Source organism: Schistocerca americana, chromosome 2, assembly GCF_021461395.2.
Source record: "Schistocerca americana isolate TAMUIC-IGC-003095 chromosome 2, iqSchAmer2.1, whole genome shotgun sequence".
NCBI lineage: Eukaryota > Metazoa > Arthropoda > Insecta > Orthoptera > Acrididae > Schistocerca > Schistocerca americana.
Window position 1 is genome coordinate 750,130,678 of NC_060120.1, and position 15,187 is coordinate 750,145,864.

The 15,187-nt window shown below is 38.6% G+C and overlaps 1 protein-coding gene across 1 annotated transcript in view; it reads right to left on the minus strand.

The window, feature by feature from the left end:
* LOC124594942 (signal recognition particle 19 kDa protein) overlaps positions 1 to 15,187 on the minus strand; it is a 74,586-nt gene that overhangs the window by 5,792 nt on the left and 53,607 nt on the right. Inside the window, exon 3 of the mRNA XM_047133445.1 lies at positions 7,005 to 7,185. Coding sequence (XP_046989401.1) covers positions 7,005 to 7,185 — 181 coding nt within the window. The remainder of the gene's footprint in view (positions 1 to 7,004; positions 7,186 to 15,187) is intronic.

Consider the following 15,187-nt stretch of genomic DNA (forward strand, 5'->3'; position numbering starts at 1 on the left):
CATAGCCCAGATTCCAGGAAGCCTATACACAGTAAATGACTGAAATTTTTACTACATATTGCTAAGGTCCCAATCCAGAACAACCTCGAAAATTTTATTGACTTTGTTATCGATTTCTTAGATACAAAGGTTAAAAGTTACCTTACATGTACGTGTAAAATATGCACAAATTCCAGTGTGCAGCAAAATCTAAAGAATAAATAACCACAGAAAATCGCTCAAATTTTAACATTATACTCTCTATTGCTATGCATGTATCTTTCCATTTTCAAAACTCTTTACTCGTTATTGAGAAACACCCCAAAAATATGTTTTTTTGGGTACCAAAACTGACCCACGGATTCCAAGATGGCTATGCACAGTAAATGGTTGTAACTTTTATGATATACTCCTAAGGCCTCAATCTTGAACAACCTGGAAGATTTTCTTGATATTTTTATCCCTGTTTGAGATACAGAGGTTCAAAGTTACCCTACTTGTACACACAAAATTTGGTATGAAGCAAAAATATAGTTTATAAAGTGACACAGCACAGAGAAATATGCTGTAAAATGTTTCCATTATCACCCAGAGGGTTCAGGAAACTCAATGGTTCAAATGGCTCTGAGCACTATGGGACTTTACATCTATGGTCATCAGTCCCCTAGAACTTAGAACTACTTAAACCTAACTAACCTAAGGACAGCACACAACACCCAGCCATCACGAGGCAGAGAAAATCCCTGAGCCCGCCGGGAATCGAACCCGGGAACCCGGGCGTGGGAAGCGAGAACGCTACCGCACGACCACGAGATGCGGGCGAAACTCAATGTTGCAGTACTGAATAATATGTAAGATTTTTGTGCACATAAAATCTGGTGTGAGTAGTTTTGCATTATTTCAATATCGCATAAGTAAACTAATAAAATTTTATTGATTTGTAAAGTTCTTTTCACATGAGTGACATGCCCTGCTGTGGCAGGGAAAAGAAGGGTACCAGCAGAAAAATGCTCATATTGAAGCACAAAAAAAGGCGGATGTGCTCCTGTTTCAAACACTGTGACTGAAAAGTGCAGCACCAGCTGCTCATTCTATCTTCTTCAGCACTTTTAAAAATTATCTAAAAAATTTTAGCATGTAAACATATTCGCAATTTTTTATGCTCAGAAATGAGGAGACAGTGGCAGTGGCAAAGAGATGTAGAACTGGATGACAGTAGACATTATTTGTGATATAAAAAAGCAAAGAAGACAATGGCAGTGTGAGAGAAAGAGAGGGCAGTGGCAAAGGAACATAGCTGACAGTGACTGAACAGTGCTAGGGAAACAGTGATGGAGACAGTGCCAGTGGGAGAGGGATAAAGAAAAGGAGAAAGTGGAAGTGGGCGAGAGCTACTGACAATGACAGACAGACCCTATGACAACGAGGAAGAGAGAGAGAGTGACAGCAGCAGTGCAAAGGAATGAATGAAATAGCAATAAGAGGAGACAGTGACAGTGAGAGGAGACAGCAGTAGTAGGGCAGAAAAAAGAAGATTGTGGATGTGAGACATTAGACGGTGACAGAGAGATACAAAGAGATAATGACAATGAGTTGGGTTGAATGAGTGAGTGAGAATGAGCAAGTGAGAGTGGATGGATACGAGTGACTTAGAACAATAAACTAATGGGTGAGAGCAAGTTACATTAGGGGAGCTTATGGAAGTGAGACGTGGGTTGCAAGTTAAAAAAAGTGCAAATATGTTTGCATGCCGAAATCTTTTGGAAAATTTTTAAAGGTGCTGAGGAAGGTTGAGTGAGGCAGCTGGCACCCCTCTTTTCAGTCAGTGTCTTTAAAACCGGAGCATATTTGCCCCTTTTGTGCTCTGATATCAGCATTTTTCTGCTGGTCATATACATCATGCATTTTACTCGGTCGACTTTCCTGTTTCGCTGATGCAAGTTACATTCCTCTGCCACTAGAACGTTCTGAATTGTAGTGTGTAACATGATGGTGTGTAATGTAACTATGTTGGTGTGTGAGGAAAGTATGCTGTAATCAAGCCTCTAACTTTCCACAAATGGAGTACCCTTCCCTCAGCATGACAATTCCAGACCATACATGAAGGCTGTGACATCTGTAAGAATCAAATACCTTGGGTTTACTGTCAGCGATCATCCTCCACACAGTCTCAACTGGCCCCAACCGATTTTCAGCTGTTTCCAAAACTTTAAGAGCATCTTTGTGGACTTCACATTCATAGAGAGGGGGTGATGGTGTCAATAAACTGGTCTCTTGTTGGGAGAAATGTGTATGTCACCAGGGTGATTATGTTGGGAAATAAATATGCAGACATGAAGAATAAAGATGTAGAATGTTAATAAAGTTTGTTTTATTTAAAAAGATTTACGGGTTTTCACATAAAAAATTTGGAGGCATTAATTTTCAGTACAACCTTGTACATAAAGTAAGTCACAATGACTGCTCTGTCTTTTTACCAGCACAAGTTAAAGAAACAACAACAAATACTTTCCTGCTTAATGGCTGCCATATATAGCAAAAGACTGTTAGTGCAGTCTTCCAGCAAAGTTAACTACTAGCCAATAGGTCCTTGTGTTGAGACTTCATTTGAAGTTATTATGTTTACCTATCATTTTTGAAAATGATGTTGTAACTTTGACACATATTAAAAATACTGCCAGAAGAAAGTAGAGACAACTTGCAGACAAGAATTCATCTTCTGCTATTTTGTTTGACCAACAGTGTAGTATACAATTAAAGGCAAAGTCTTTTGTTTAGAGGAAAAGCTTCGGTTGCTGGAACAGTCAGCCACGCACTGATGACAGAGAAGGCATGTGAGAAATTAACATAAACGTAAAAGTATGTCACATTCATTCAGCTTTATTCACCAAGTAGTTCTACTCAGTCAAACGTGGAGGAAGTACAAATTCATTTACAACTAAAACTTTTTGTGCATCTTGTGACCAACATGCTTCATTTAGATCAAACTTCTGTGCGGTATCTTTATAATATTATCATTTTGCATATGAATTATTTAGTTTTATATTTTTCCTCCTAAGGGGACACCGCCTTAACATAGAACTATCTCTGTGGGTGAGGAGGTTCGCGTGCCCTGGATCTGGAGGGCTATGTCAGTGGTAGCTTAGCTTCCAGAAGGAGAACCCAAGCTTATGCTAAGCCTATCCTTTTTCTTTATCATTCTCAATCAAAATTGTAGCGTGAAAAGGGCAACAGCTTGATGGGTGGAAGAAGATGGCCAGTCATTTCAAAAGAAGATTTGGCCAATCCCAATGGTTATCAAGGCGGAAAAACCTTCTCACAACAAAGTGGCATCTGTACTCCAGTGGGGCGGCCACAAAAGGTGTCTGATCCCTGTGGGGCGGCCTGATTACATCCTCTGGGGCTAACCACCTCAGTTGTAACCACGCTGCTGCAAATGCAGTAGCCAAAGGTGAAACTTCAGCTTGTGAAGCAGTCTGAAGCATGTGATAATTACAAATATACCCAGGGGGCTAAGCTCTTATTGACCGAGGTCACAGCAAGCAGGCTATCAGATTCTGGGGCGACTGCATCAGGTGCGAAACGAAACTGCGAACCAACTGCGAACCTACCAGTACCTCAAAATCCAATCTAAATTATGGACACAAAATCAGACCAAAACAGACTATTAAAATGGGAACCATAAACATACAGACAATGATGAAGATGGGTAAGCTAAAGCAAGTTCTTGACAGTATGAGAGAACTTGCGACTGGCATACTGGCACTACAGAAAACAAGATTGAGGGACGAAAGCACAATGGAAGCAGAGTAATTCTGAAAGGGAAACCCAGTGTTTGAGTGCCAAAGCAACCTTTTATGTTTGGCACAGCTTTTGTAGTAGATCGTAGATACCTGGATAATATCAATGTGTAGAAGGGCACAAATGAGATACTGTCATATCTGACAACGAAAATAGGAACCAAAACCTGTACAATAGGTTGCACATGCACATGCACCAACAAATGATAAGAACAAAAAAGATGAAGCAGTAACTGAACATTTTTGGTCCACTTTAGATAAGGTAGTGACAGATGTGGACAAAACAGGTGTCTATTTTGCTAGGAGATTTTAATGCACAAATACGCATGGAAAGGACATTTAGAGGTCCTGTGGGAGGTTATTCAGCCCGCAAGAGAACAAACAAGAATTGTGAGAGATTAGTGGACCTTTGTAAGAGACACAAGATGAGAATAATGACCACTCATTACAAAACTAAGGCAAGCAAGAAAACAATGTCGGCCAGCCCTAGAAACAGGATTGGGGAAAAACAGCTAGACCATGTAGAAATCCGTGACAAGAGTCACAGAGAGATTATCAACACAAAAGTGAGGAAAAATAGCAGAATGGAATCAGATTACTACCCTGTCGAAATAAAATGCAGATGGATACCCAACAGAGCAAGGAAACGTAGGACCATAAACACTCACAGAATCGACCTAGATCTTCTGAAAAAGCACAGAGCAGAGTATGCAAAGAGAATGACAGTTCCGAGTGATTGGAAGAGAGTGAGAGATATGATGGAAGAAGAGGCAGTGCAACTGGCTACTAAGAACAAGAAAAGGAAGCATGAGTGATGGACGACTGAATGTGAGAATGCAGTCGAGACCAGGAAGAAAGTATGGATGAAATGGCAATCCTGCAAAAAGCACGAAGACTAGTCGAACTTCCAGAATGTAAGAAAAATTGCTAGAGAAATGATCAGAAATGCTGAGAGAAGTAAATGGAATGAGAAATCTGAAGAAGCAAACAAGGCCTTCAAGAAACACAAATCACAAATCTTTGGCAGAGAAATGAAGAGCAGAATTAAAGGCTTCGAGGCAAAAGAACCCTCTGTAATAGGACAGGATGGCACAATAAAAACTGGCCAGAAAGAGGTGTGTGAGGAAATGGCTAGGTATTTTAGGGATTTGCTGAATGCAGAAGCACTGACAGTAAAGTGGACACATGCTCTAGGGACGAAACTCAGGATAGTCTAGACAATGCACCCACCAGGGTAGAAGTAGGAGAGGCAATTAAAAACCTCAAAAACAACAAGGAATCAGGCAGTGATGGTATCTGTGCTGAAAAGATCAAGTGGGTGGGTCTGAAATAGAAAGAAATATGTACTGTATAATAATGGATATCTGGAGAAATAAGAAAATATCCATAAACTGGAAAGAAGTCGTTATAATACCACTACACAAGAAAGGGGACAAGAAAGTACTGGATACCTAAAGGGGCATCTTACTCTTGAACAAAGGGCAGAAGGTTTTGTCGATAATCTTGCTAAACAGAGTTGAAGAACAACTGGGGCCGACAATAGGAGCTGTGTGGCTTTAAAAAAGGTAGGAACTGTACAGAACAGATATTTGGAACAAAAAGGATAATAGGACACAGGCACAGGAAAGGAAAAAACATAATAGTGACATTTGTGGACTTCCAAAAGACCTACGATTCAGCTGACAGAAGTACTCTGCTTGATGTGTTAGAAGATAGAGGACTGGATGCTACAACACATGCAATAATAAAGGAAACATTAAGTGACACTACTGCCAGGATCAGACATCGCAGTACGCTGTCAGACAGCTTTGAAATAAAAACAGGAGTCCGGCATGTTGGCCTGTCACCAATTTTATTTAACCTAGTTTTGGACGAAGTAGTGAGACAGTGGAGACAACTAAACAGTAACATGAAGATCAAAGGTGTGCAAACAGGATACAAGGTCAAACATAATGCAACAGTGGACTGCCTGGCATTCGCAGATGATGTGGCACTCTTAAATGAGACAGAAGAAGAGGGAAAGACAGCACTAAAAATCTAGCCGAAACAGCAGAAAAGGTCAGACGGAAGATTGCATATAAGAAGATCAACACACTGAACACTCAGTCTGACTGGAAGATTGATGGCCAAGTGATTGAGAAAGTCAACAGTTTTCGTTATTTGGGGGAGAAGATAACTGGTGGCATATGGAGCAACAGTAGCACAGTAGACAGGGCACAGCTTTAGCAGAAGCTTCAGCATGTGGTGAAAACAACATATGGCAAGAAAAATGCCATACAATGCCAAATTGTGAGACTACACAGCAATTGTGAGAAATGCTGCTCTGCATGCATCAGAAATGATCACACTCAGCAAGAGAGCTTGTATACAGTTAGAGGAGGAGGAGCGGATAATTTTGAGATGCATATGGGGCACCAAAAAACATGGGGATATCTGGATACACAGAACACGACAGTAACTGTATGAAAATATTGAACCCATACCGAGCAAGATACGGAAGAGGAGGTTACGATTGGTTGGGCACATCATGAGGATGGATGAGGAGAGGTTGATTAAGAAGATATGGAATGCAACATGTCATACAGGAAACAACTGGGTGAAGGAAGTAAGAGATGACTGAAAAGCTGTAGGAATAAAAGAAAGGAATCTGCAGGCAGTAGTACACGACAGGGAGAAATGTAAAGGGTTGGTGGACGGTCACAGGTGGCCGGACATCAAAATCAAAGTTGTCTTAACAAAAGAAGAAAGAAACAGAGGAAGGGAGAGTTTGAAGAGGTATTGGGAAGAAAGAAGATGTACAAAACAAGCCACATGTGATCCTGAAGGGTCCTAACGAAGCAGAAGAAGAGAAGTTTTATGTTTTTTCAACTCGTTGCTTGTGAGCTTCAATAAAGTAGTGATGACTGCAAATACTGGTTAATATGATAAGTGGCGAATAATGTTTTGATTCTTTCCAGCACTAACTGTATATCATTACAAAGTGAAAAGTCACCCTGTATAATAAAAGACATAGTTGGCTGCTCAATTAGGAGACTGGCACTATTAGTTACGTCGTGATAGACATATTGAATCAGAATAAGTGCTACAACAACTCTGCTGAAATTATACTTTACTTTTGTTTCTAGTCTATCTGGTTTAACGCAAATTTCATATGACTCCAGTCATTGTGGTTCACATGTTATAAACTACATTTCTCAATGATTTTTCATCAATATTTTACTTTACTTGTTGGTAAGTCTGGATTAAATGGTGTTCCATCATCATTTTTAAGCTGCACTCTAATTCGGCCTCTGTACAGCATCTCTTTGCTTCGTTCTCGACAGTAGTATTTATTCTCCACTCCAATTTTTAAGCCCGCTGAAGAAAGTACATCTCGGATTTCTTGATGTGTTGGATTTTCAACAGCCTAGAACAAAAATTAAATCACATAAGCAACCATTTGTATTTATATGATTTTCTGTCATGGCTATTCTACTCTGCACTTGGTTAATTGCTATTTACAAAAAATCTTGGTATGAATTAATGACTGAAAGAGACACCACTAGAAACTACTCAAACTAATCACACAATAAAAAAAAGACATATCGTCATATAAAACACCTTCAAACCATGTGCATAGTGTATGTGGACAGTTAGAACACATATATTTTAATAGCTGAATGACATGTTTAAGGCTGACAACAATACTCTAGGCAAAGTCGGAAGGGAAACCTCTGCATTAACCAATGTTCCGATAATTGATTTTTGTTATGAATTGTATCTGTCACAAGAGTGTAGCGGATGGTACACTTCTCTTTCTTTTATTCTCCCCCCCCCCCCCCTTTTTTTACACTGCAAAAATTACATTAAGGAGATTCCTCCAGTACTGTTCAGAACAAGTGAGCTGGAAATCTGCCATAGATTTAAGCCCAAGTGCACAACAGTTGATATGAACCACTTGTTTCTATCCAATTAGTAAACTAGGAACATAATGCTATTACAGGTTGCAACCTGCCGTAATGAAATCCTTTTGAGACCTTGGTCCAATCCTATAGTGTCCGTGTGTTATATTTGTCACTTTTTCATTGATTAAGCTCAACCTGGTAAACAAGTCTATAAGCAGAATTTTACCTAATTAATTTTTCATTTCACCAAGTTCTCATTTGTGTCTTTATGAAAAATTACACTGCACCCTTGAATCCACAACAAATTGTTAGTACACCTGCTGATTTATTTGTAGTGACTTCTTTAACAAAGTATATAAGTATATGTGCCACACTTTTGTTACCGTTTGATTTTCTCAGGCTCTTCACTGCACTTAGGAAGTTGGTTAGTTGTATGCAAGATCTACAGTATTTTACTGCTTTCCTAACAGTGGTGGCTTCCACGTACGCTTGATAATTTTCTGTAGTATTATGCATCCTACTGAGTTGTCACTGCCTGTCTTTGCTTGATCTGTATAAATCGTTGGTGAATTCAGAAAGGTGGAACTGAGCAAAATGTTGATTTCAGTCTTCAAGTTTGGACAAATCTTTACATAGTAGGATGTTACTGAAGGTTAGTACATTTTCATTTCAGTAGCTGAATGGCCCAAGAAATTCTGGTATGGTTTCATATTTTATTTTCATGCCAAGTTCAACATGGAAGGAATTTCATAATCAGTGGCTCCCTTCCATTTCCAGTGAAGTAGGTACTTTTTTTTGTGTTTGCCCAATACTTCATTAATCTGTTAATTAAAAGGTGACAGATTAATGAAGTAATTTTGAAAATACATTCAGTGATATATGCAGGTATGGTCTGCAAAATGTGCTGCAAATGGAGTCAGTAGTAAAGAATTAATAAATTTAAACATCATGTGTGATGTCAAAATTTTAGAACATCAACAGCGAAATTGCAGTAAGCAATAAACTTGTTTCCTTTCATTAATTTGTGGTGGGTGTCATCGAGCAAAAAGAAAAGGTTTGAAATGATGTTCCTCACATAAAACTATAGATAATTTTTTCATTGTTTCTTCAGGCTTATCCGTTTTTAGCCAAATTCGAAGATTTGATATGGCATGATTAATAATTTCTTTTACTGTTTCAATGGAATAAGGTGTTGAGTACAGCGAAGATCAGTGATCTGCAGGGTAGTTACTCTTGGGGAGAAACGTTTATCAAGGTATTTGGTGTACACTATATACAGTTGGCTATCCAAGGACTGATCGTGATTTCCATTGTACTGAACATAGATTCTTCTTTCTGAAAGCAAAGATTTGAGTTCACACATAAGTTTATGCTCTCTTCTGCATATAAAAGTATTGAATCAATGAAGATAGGTCTCAAAATATTACTATGGATTCCTTGTAAATGTAAACATCTAAGGGTTGTCCTGAAAGTTTGATGACATATCTATCTCACTTATTTTACAGTTTGGATTCAATAATCTTATGGTTCTGTCTAAAGAAAAATTCACTGGAGAAAACTACAAAAGTACAAGGAAACAGAAAGGTTGCCCAGTACTTACTTTCAGGAGGTGAAATTCTATTACCTTCAACAGCCACACATTAAAAGTACGAAAAGTTATTCTAGCTTTCATATGTAACTGAAAACTAGGTTAGTGTTTTGTATTTAATGTGTGTCTGTTGGCATTACTGGAGTTTCACCACTCAAAAGTAACTATTGGCAATCATTCTGTTTCTGTGTAGTAGTATAATCTTACAACTCTTTCTAACTCTCCTCTTGATTTCTCTAAATCAACAGATATTATCTTAAAAGGCAAAATGTGTAATGTGAGAGAAGAGAAATACACTAATACAGCAATATAACTCCAATTACTTTTCCTTGTGAGCACATTCTATCTGTAAAAGAAAGGATAAAATGGGAATGATGGAGGAGTAATTCTCCTTTAAAAAAATCTTGGCCCAACTGGTAGTTCTTTGTGTCTCTTGTCCAAGTTACAGTGAAGACAGTAAGGATCTGAGAGGTGAATGGGCACAGCAGCCCACGGATGTGCCTCGTGAAACATAAGTAACACCACTCCTCATTGCTAGGATTGTATGGAGGAATGCAGCAGTTCCTCCTGTTGGTGGGCAAGTAGGAGATTGCTACAGTACGGGGGAAGACAGGTTGTGCTAGTGTGACATCAGCCCACACCTCTGAATGTGCTCCCAAGGAAGAGGACTGCAGCATGTGACATCATCATCCTCTGTACTGCTACTAGTGCAGGGGAAGCGGTGTGTGGGGGTTGCAGCAATTAGGAAAGCCAGGAAACAGATCTGGTATTAACAACACAATGTAATACCATTTTTGCTACTAGTACAGAACAATTACATGGACATTTCCTGTTTCATGTTTCTTTAACTAGTTTACCAGTGTTTGCAATATTTGCATGTTAGGTTGTGATCTGACAGGGTGTTTTGGGATTTGGACTTTGATAATTTAATAAAAGGAAAAAATTGTTTGCTCACATGCGTCAAACCAAACATATATAATATCCATGTGCAAGGTGCATACTACCTCATAAATCTGGTTTGGGTAACATTTTTGTAGAAATCAGTCATATCTTCTTTGTGATTATATTTGTGCTTCAACAAACTGCCAAATTGTAAATTTAACAGTTTCCTTTGATACCTGGTAGGAACATTGTTGGCCACTGAATATGGGTTTACAAAGAGCTGAAACTTAACAGGCAACATTTCTATGCCTTGAAACCCAAACTCAAACTGATTACGGAGATTTTGTAGGATTTCTTCAGATAGACTAATATCTGCAGTAAGCACGTGTGATGGCTTTGGAAAATGCACAGCATTTTCAGCCAGCATTTGATTTGTCCACAGATCCAGTGCCGTTTTGGAGCCTTTGATCCTATAATACATATCTGTTTTGATAATGCCCTTGCCTTGGGGTGAGGTGTTTAAATCATTCAAGTGACGTGTTAAATCAGCATGGCTAGTTAAGTCACACGTCCAGGTTTTTTCCCTGCAACTTAGGAACAGGATGATTTTGATTAGACATGACCCCTTCTCCACTAGTGCACATTACAGTGACACGGGAGATCACCATACTGACTACCACTTTCTTCAAGAAAAGTTTTAAACTGCTTATGTCTCAGGTTGCTTGACTGGATGAAATTTGTACCATGGTATCCATAATCTGGTACTGAGCGCCACAGGTTTCAAATCCGCACCAGATGACACGGAACTCAATGACCACTAGAGGTCTCTGCAGCAGTAACACCGTAGGCTGTGGCTGCGCACACTCCTGGGCCCGAGTCTACTGTGAGGGCGCCACTATGGAGCACGTGGTCCCAGCGGCCAATAGCGACATACCCTGTTGTGTATTTAGGTAGCTGCCTCTCACTCAGCGAGGCAGTCTGGTATTTGCATTGAGTCGGTTGATATCTCACTTACAGACATCGTGTTTCCATTGTGTGTGCTTACTTCCCATTTATGAGGAAGCCCTTTGCTTAATACTCTGTGGTTGATCTTGGTGTCTTGCTCAGTTTTCTGTCATCGTGCTTGTCCTTCCATTCCCATTCGTCCGTCTGGTTTGTTTGTAGGTCACTCCCATTCGGTCCCGCTGCGTTTTCGTTAGCGGCAACTCCACAACCGTTCCTGTCGCGATTACAAAACATAACATTTTTAACTTTAATGTACTTTGCACAACGATTCTTTTGATGTAGAATGCAGTGGATTCCAAGGAGATCATGTGTTGTGCCAAGAACACATTTTATATGTTCTTTCATCTGTGTTATAAATCCAACATTGACTCCCAGCAACGACGGTGCCCCATCTGTTGCAACAGAAACAAGCATATTTCAACTCAGGTTTAGATTAGATTAGATTAGTACTTGTTCCACAGATCACGGATACGACACTTCGTAATGATGTGGAACGTGTCAGGTTAATATCAGGTGTCTATACAAGATATTACATTACACAAAATATTACATAACACTTAATATTTTTAATTTTTTTATTTTTATTTATTTATTTATTTTGTGGGGTTTGGGGAAATTACCCACTTGCTATATCCACAAATTCATCTAATGAGTAGGAGATGCCATTAAGAAATTCTTTTAATTTCCTTTTAAATGCTATATGGCTATCTGTCAGATTTTTAATGCCATTAGGTAAGTGACCAAAGACTTTTGTGGCAGCATAATTTACCCCCTTCTGAGCCAAAGTTAGATTTAACCTTGAGTAGTGAAGATCATCCTTCCTCCTAGTGTTGTAGCCATGTACACTGCTATTACTTTTGAATTCGTTCGGATTGTTAATAACAAATTTCATGAGTGTATATATATATATATATATATATATATATATATATATATATATATATATATAGAGAGAGAGAGAGAGAGAGAGAGAGAGAGAGAGAGAGAGGCTACAGTGAAGATCCCTAGCTCTTTAAATAAGTGTCTGCAGGATGATCTTGGATGAGCTCCAGCAATCATTCTGATTACATGCTTTGTGCAATGAACACTCTTTTACTCAATGATGAGTTACCCCAGAATATGATGCCATACAAAAGCAGAGAATGAAAATAGGCATGGTAAGCTAATTTACTGAGATGTATATTGCCAAAATTTGCAATGACCCTAATAGCAGAAGTAGCTGAACTCAAACGTTTCAACAAATCCTCAGTGTGTTTTTTCCAGTTCAACCCCTCATCAATGCATATGCCTAGAAATTTTGAATACTCCACCTTAGCTACCGATTTCTGATCGAAGTCTATATTTATTAATGGTGTCATTCCATTTACTGTGTGGAACTGTATATACTGTGTTTTGTCAAAATTTAATGAGAGCCCATTTGCAGAGAACCACTTAATGATTTTCTGAAAAACATCGTTTACAATTTCACCAGGTAATTCTTGTCTGTTGGGTGTGATAGCTATACTTGTATCATAGGAAAAAAAGTAGCAGCTTTGCATCTTCGTGAATACAGAATGGCAAGTCATTAATATATATTAAGAACAGCAAAGGACCCAAGACCGAACCTTGCGGCACCCCATTCTTGATTGTTGCCCAGTTTGAGAAATCACCAGTTTTTTGCATATTATGTGAACTGCTTATTTCAATTTTCTGCACTCTTCCAGTTAGGTATGATTTAAACCATTTGAGCACTGTCCCATTCATACCACAGTTCTTGAGCTTACCTAAAAGTATTCCATGATTTACACAATCAAAGCCTTTGATAGATCACAAAAAATCCCAACGGGTGACTTCCAGTTACTCAGAGCATTTAATATTTCATTAGTGAAAGTATATATAGCATTTTCCGTTGAAAAACCCTTCTGTAAACCAAACTGACATTTTGTTCAAACTTTATTTTTACAAAGGTGTGAAGCTACTCTACAATACATTACCTTTTCAAGAATTTTGGATAAGATAGTCAGAAGAGAGATTGGGTGGTAGTTGTTGACATCAGACGTATCCCCTTTTTTATGCAGTGTTTTAACAATGACAGACTTCAGTCTATGTGAGAAAATACCCTGCTTCTGAGAGCTATTGCATATGTGGCTAAGAATTCCACTTATTTCTTGGGAACAAGCTTTTATTACCCTGCTGGAAATGCCATCAATTCCATGTGAGCTTTTATTCTTGAGAGAGTTTATTATCTTCCTAATTTCAGAAGGAGAGGTGGGTGGAATTTCAATTGTATCAAATGGTGTGGGTAAGGTCTCTTCCATTAACTGCCTTGCTTCTTCTAATGAACATTTAGATCCTATTTTCTCTACAACATTTAAAAAATGATTATTCCAAATGTTTTCGACTTCCGGCTTGTTGTTTATCAAGTTTCCATTCACTTTGATGGTGATGCCGTCATCCTGTGCTCTTGGTTGCCCTGTCTTCCTTGTAATAATATTCCAAATTGTTTTGATTTTGTTATCAGAGGTATTAATCTCAGACATGATGCACATGCTTCTGGACTTTTTAATAACCTTTCTTAATGTAGCACAATAGTTTTTATAATATTTGGCTGTTTCTGGGTCATTACTCTTTCTTGTTGTTAGATACTGTTTCCTTTTGTGGTTACAAGATATTTTTATTCCTTTAGTATGCCATGGTTTTTTGCATTGTTTCTTATAATTAGATTTAACTACTTTCTTGGGGAAACAGTTTTCAGATTCTCTTACAAGTGTATCATGAAATAAGTTATATTTTAAATTAGCATCAGGTTCCTTGTACACCTGATCCCAGTCTAGCTGCTGAAGATTTTCTCTGAAATTTCTAATTGTTGAGTCATTAATTGAATGCACAACTTGGGAGGGTAGTTTTGAATTATTGAATGGAGCTATGTCATATACTGTAATTAGTTGAGCATCATGATCAGAAAGGCCATTCTCGACAGGACAAGAATTTATGTTTTTAAACCTATCTTGGTCTATAAAACGGTTATCTATCAATGTGCTGCTGACCTTTACTTCCCGAGTAGGAAAATTAATGACAGATGTCAAACTGAAAGAACTGAGCAAGACTTACAGATCATTCTTCCTATTACACACTTTCAGTGAATCAACACTGAAGTCCCCACAAATAATAATTTGCTTTCCCCTATCTGACAGATAGCACAACAAGGCATCCAAGTTTTCCAGGAATAAATGAAAGTTTCCTGAAGGGGACCTATGTACTGTTACAATTATAAAAGAGCCCTCCTTCAGTTTAAGTTGACAGGCACATGCTTCTATATGTTGCTCTAGACAAAACTTTTTTGTATCTAAGCTTTCTACACAGTGATAACTTTTGACACATATGGCAACTCCTCCTCTCACCTTATTCTCTCTACTGATATGTGCAGCTAGTTTATAACCACTGATATATACCTTTTCCATATCAGACACAATGTGATGCTCAGACAGGCATAGTATATCTATTACATTATAAGATTCAGTGTCATCTATACAAACCAGGAGCTCATCTACTTTATTCTTCAGTCCCGGGATATTTTGGTGAAAAATGGTAACATTATTTTTTACTTTTCTTTTGTGAGAATCTACTTTCTTCTTTAATCCACCAATATTTTGGTTAAATATGGTAACATTATTATTTACTTTCCTGTTGTGAGAATTTTGTGAGTTTTGGGCCTCTTTAGCACCTGCCTGCCTGAACTTCTCATTGGACACTGATATTAGTCTAAAAAAGACGTACATCCATGAGTACTAGTGTCCCTCCTTATGGATTTCGCTAACAACCCTGCCAGTTTACCCTTCCCTTTCCTATTGAGGTGTAGGCCATGCCTTGTGAAATCCCCCCTATCAACAGCCTCGACAGGAAACAATCCAATGTCTGTCAGAGTGGCCGCCCTACGCAACTGATCCAACTCCATATTTACCCTCCTGACAAGAGTGCTTCAATTGGAGCTGATCATGTCGCACGAAAGCAGACACCAGCCCAACATTGGTATGGGTTGTTGCCGAGGCTATTTTCACCAGGTCACACTC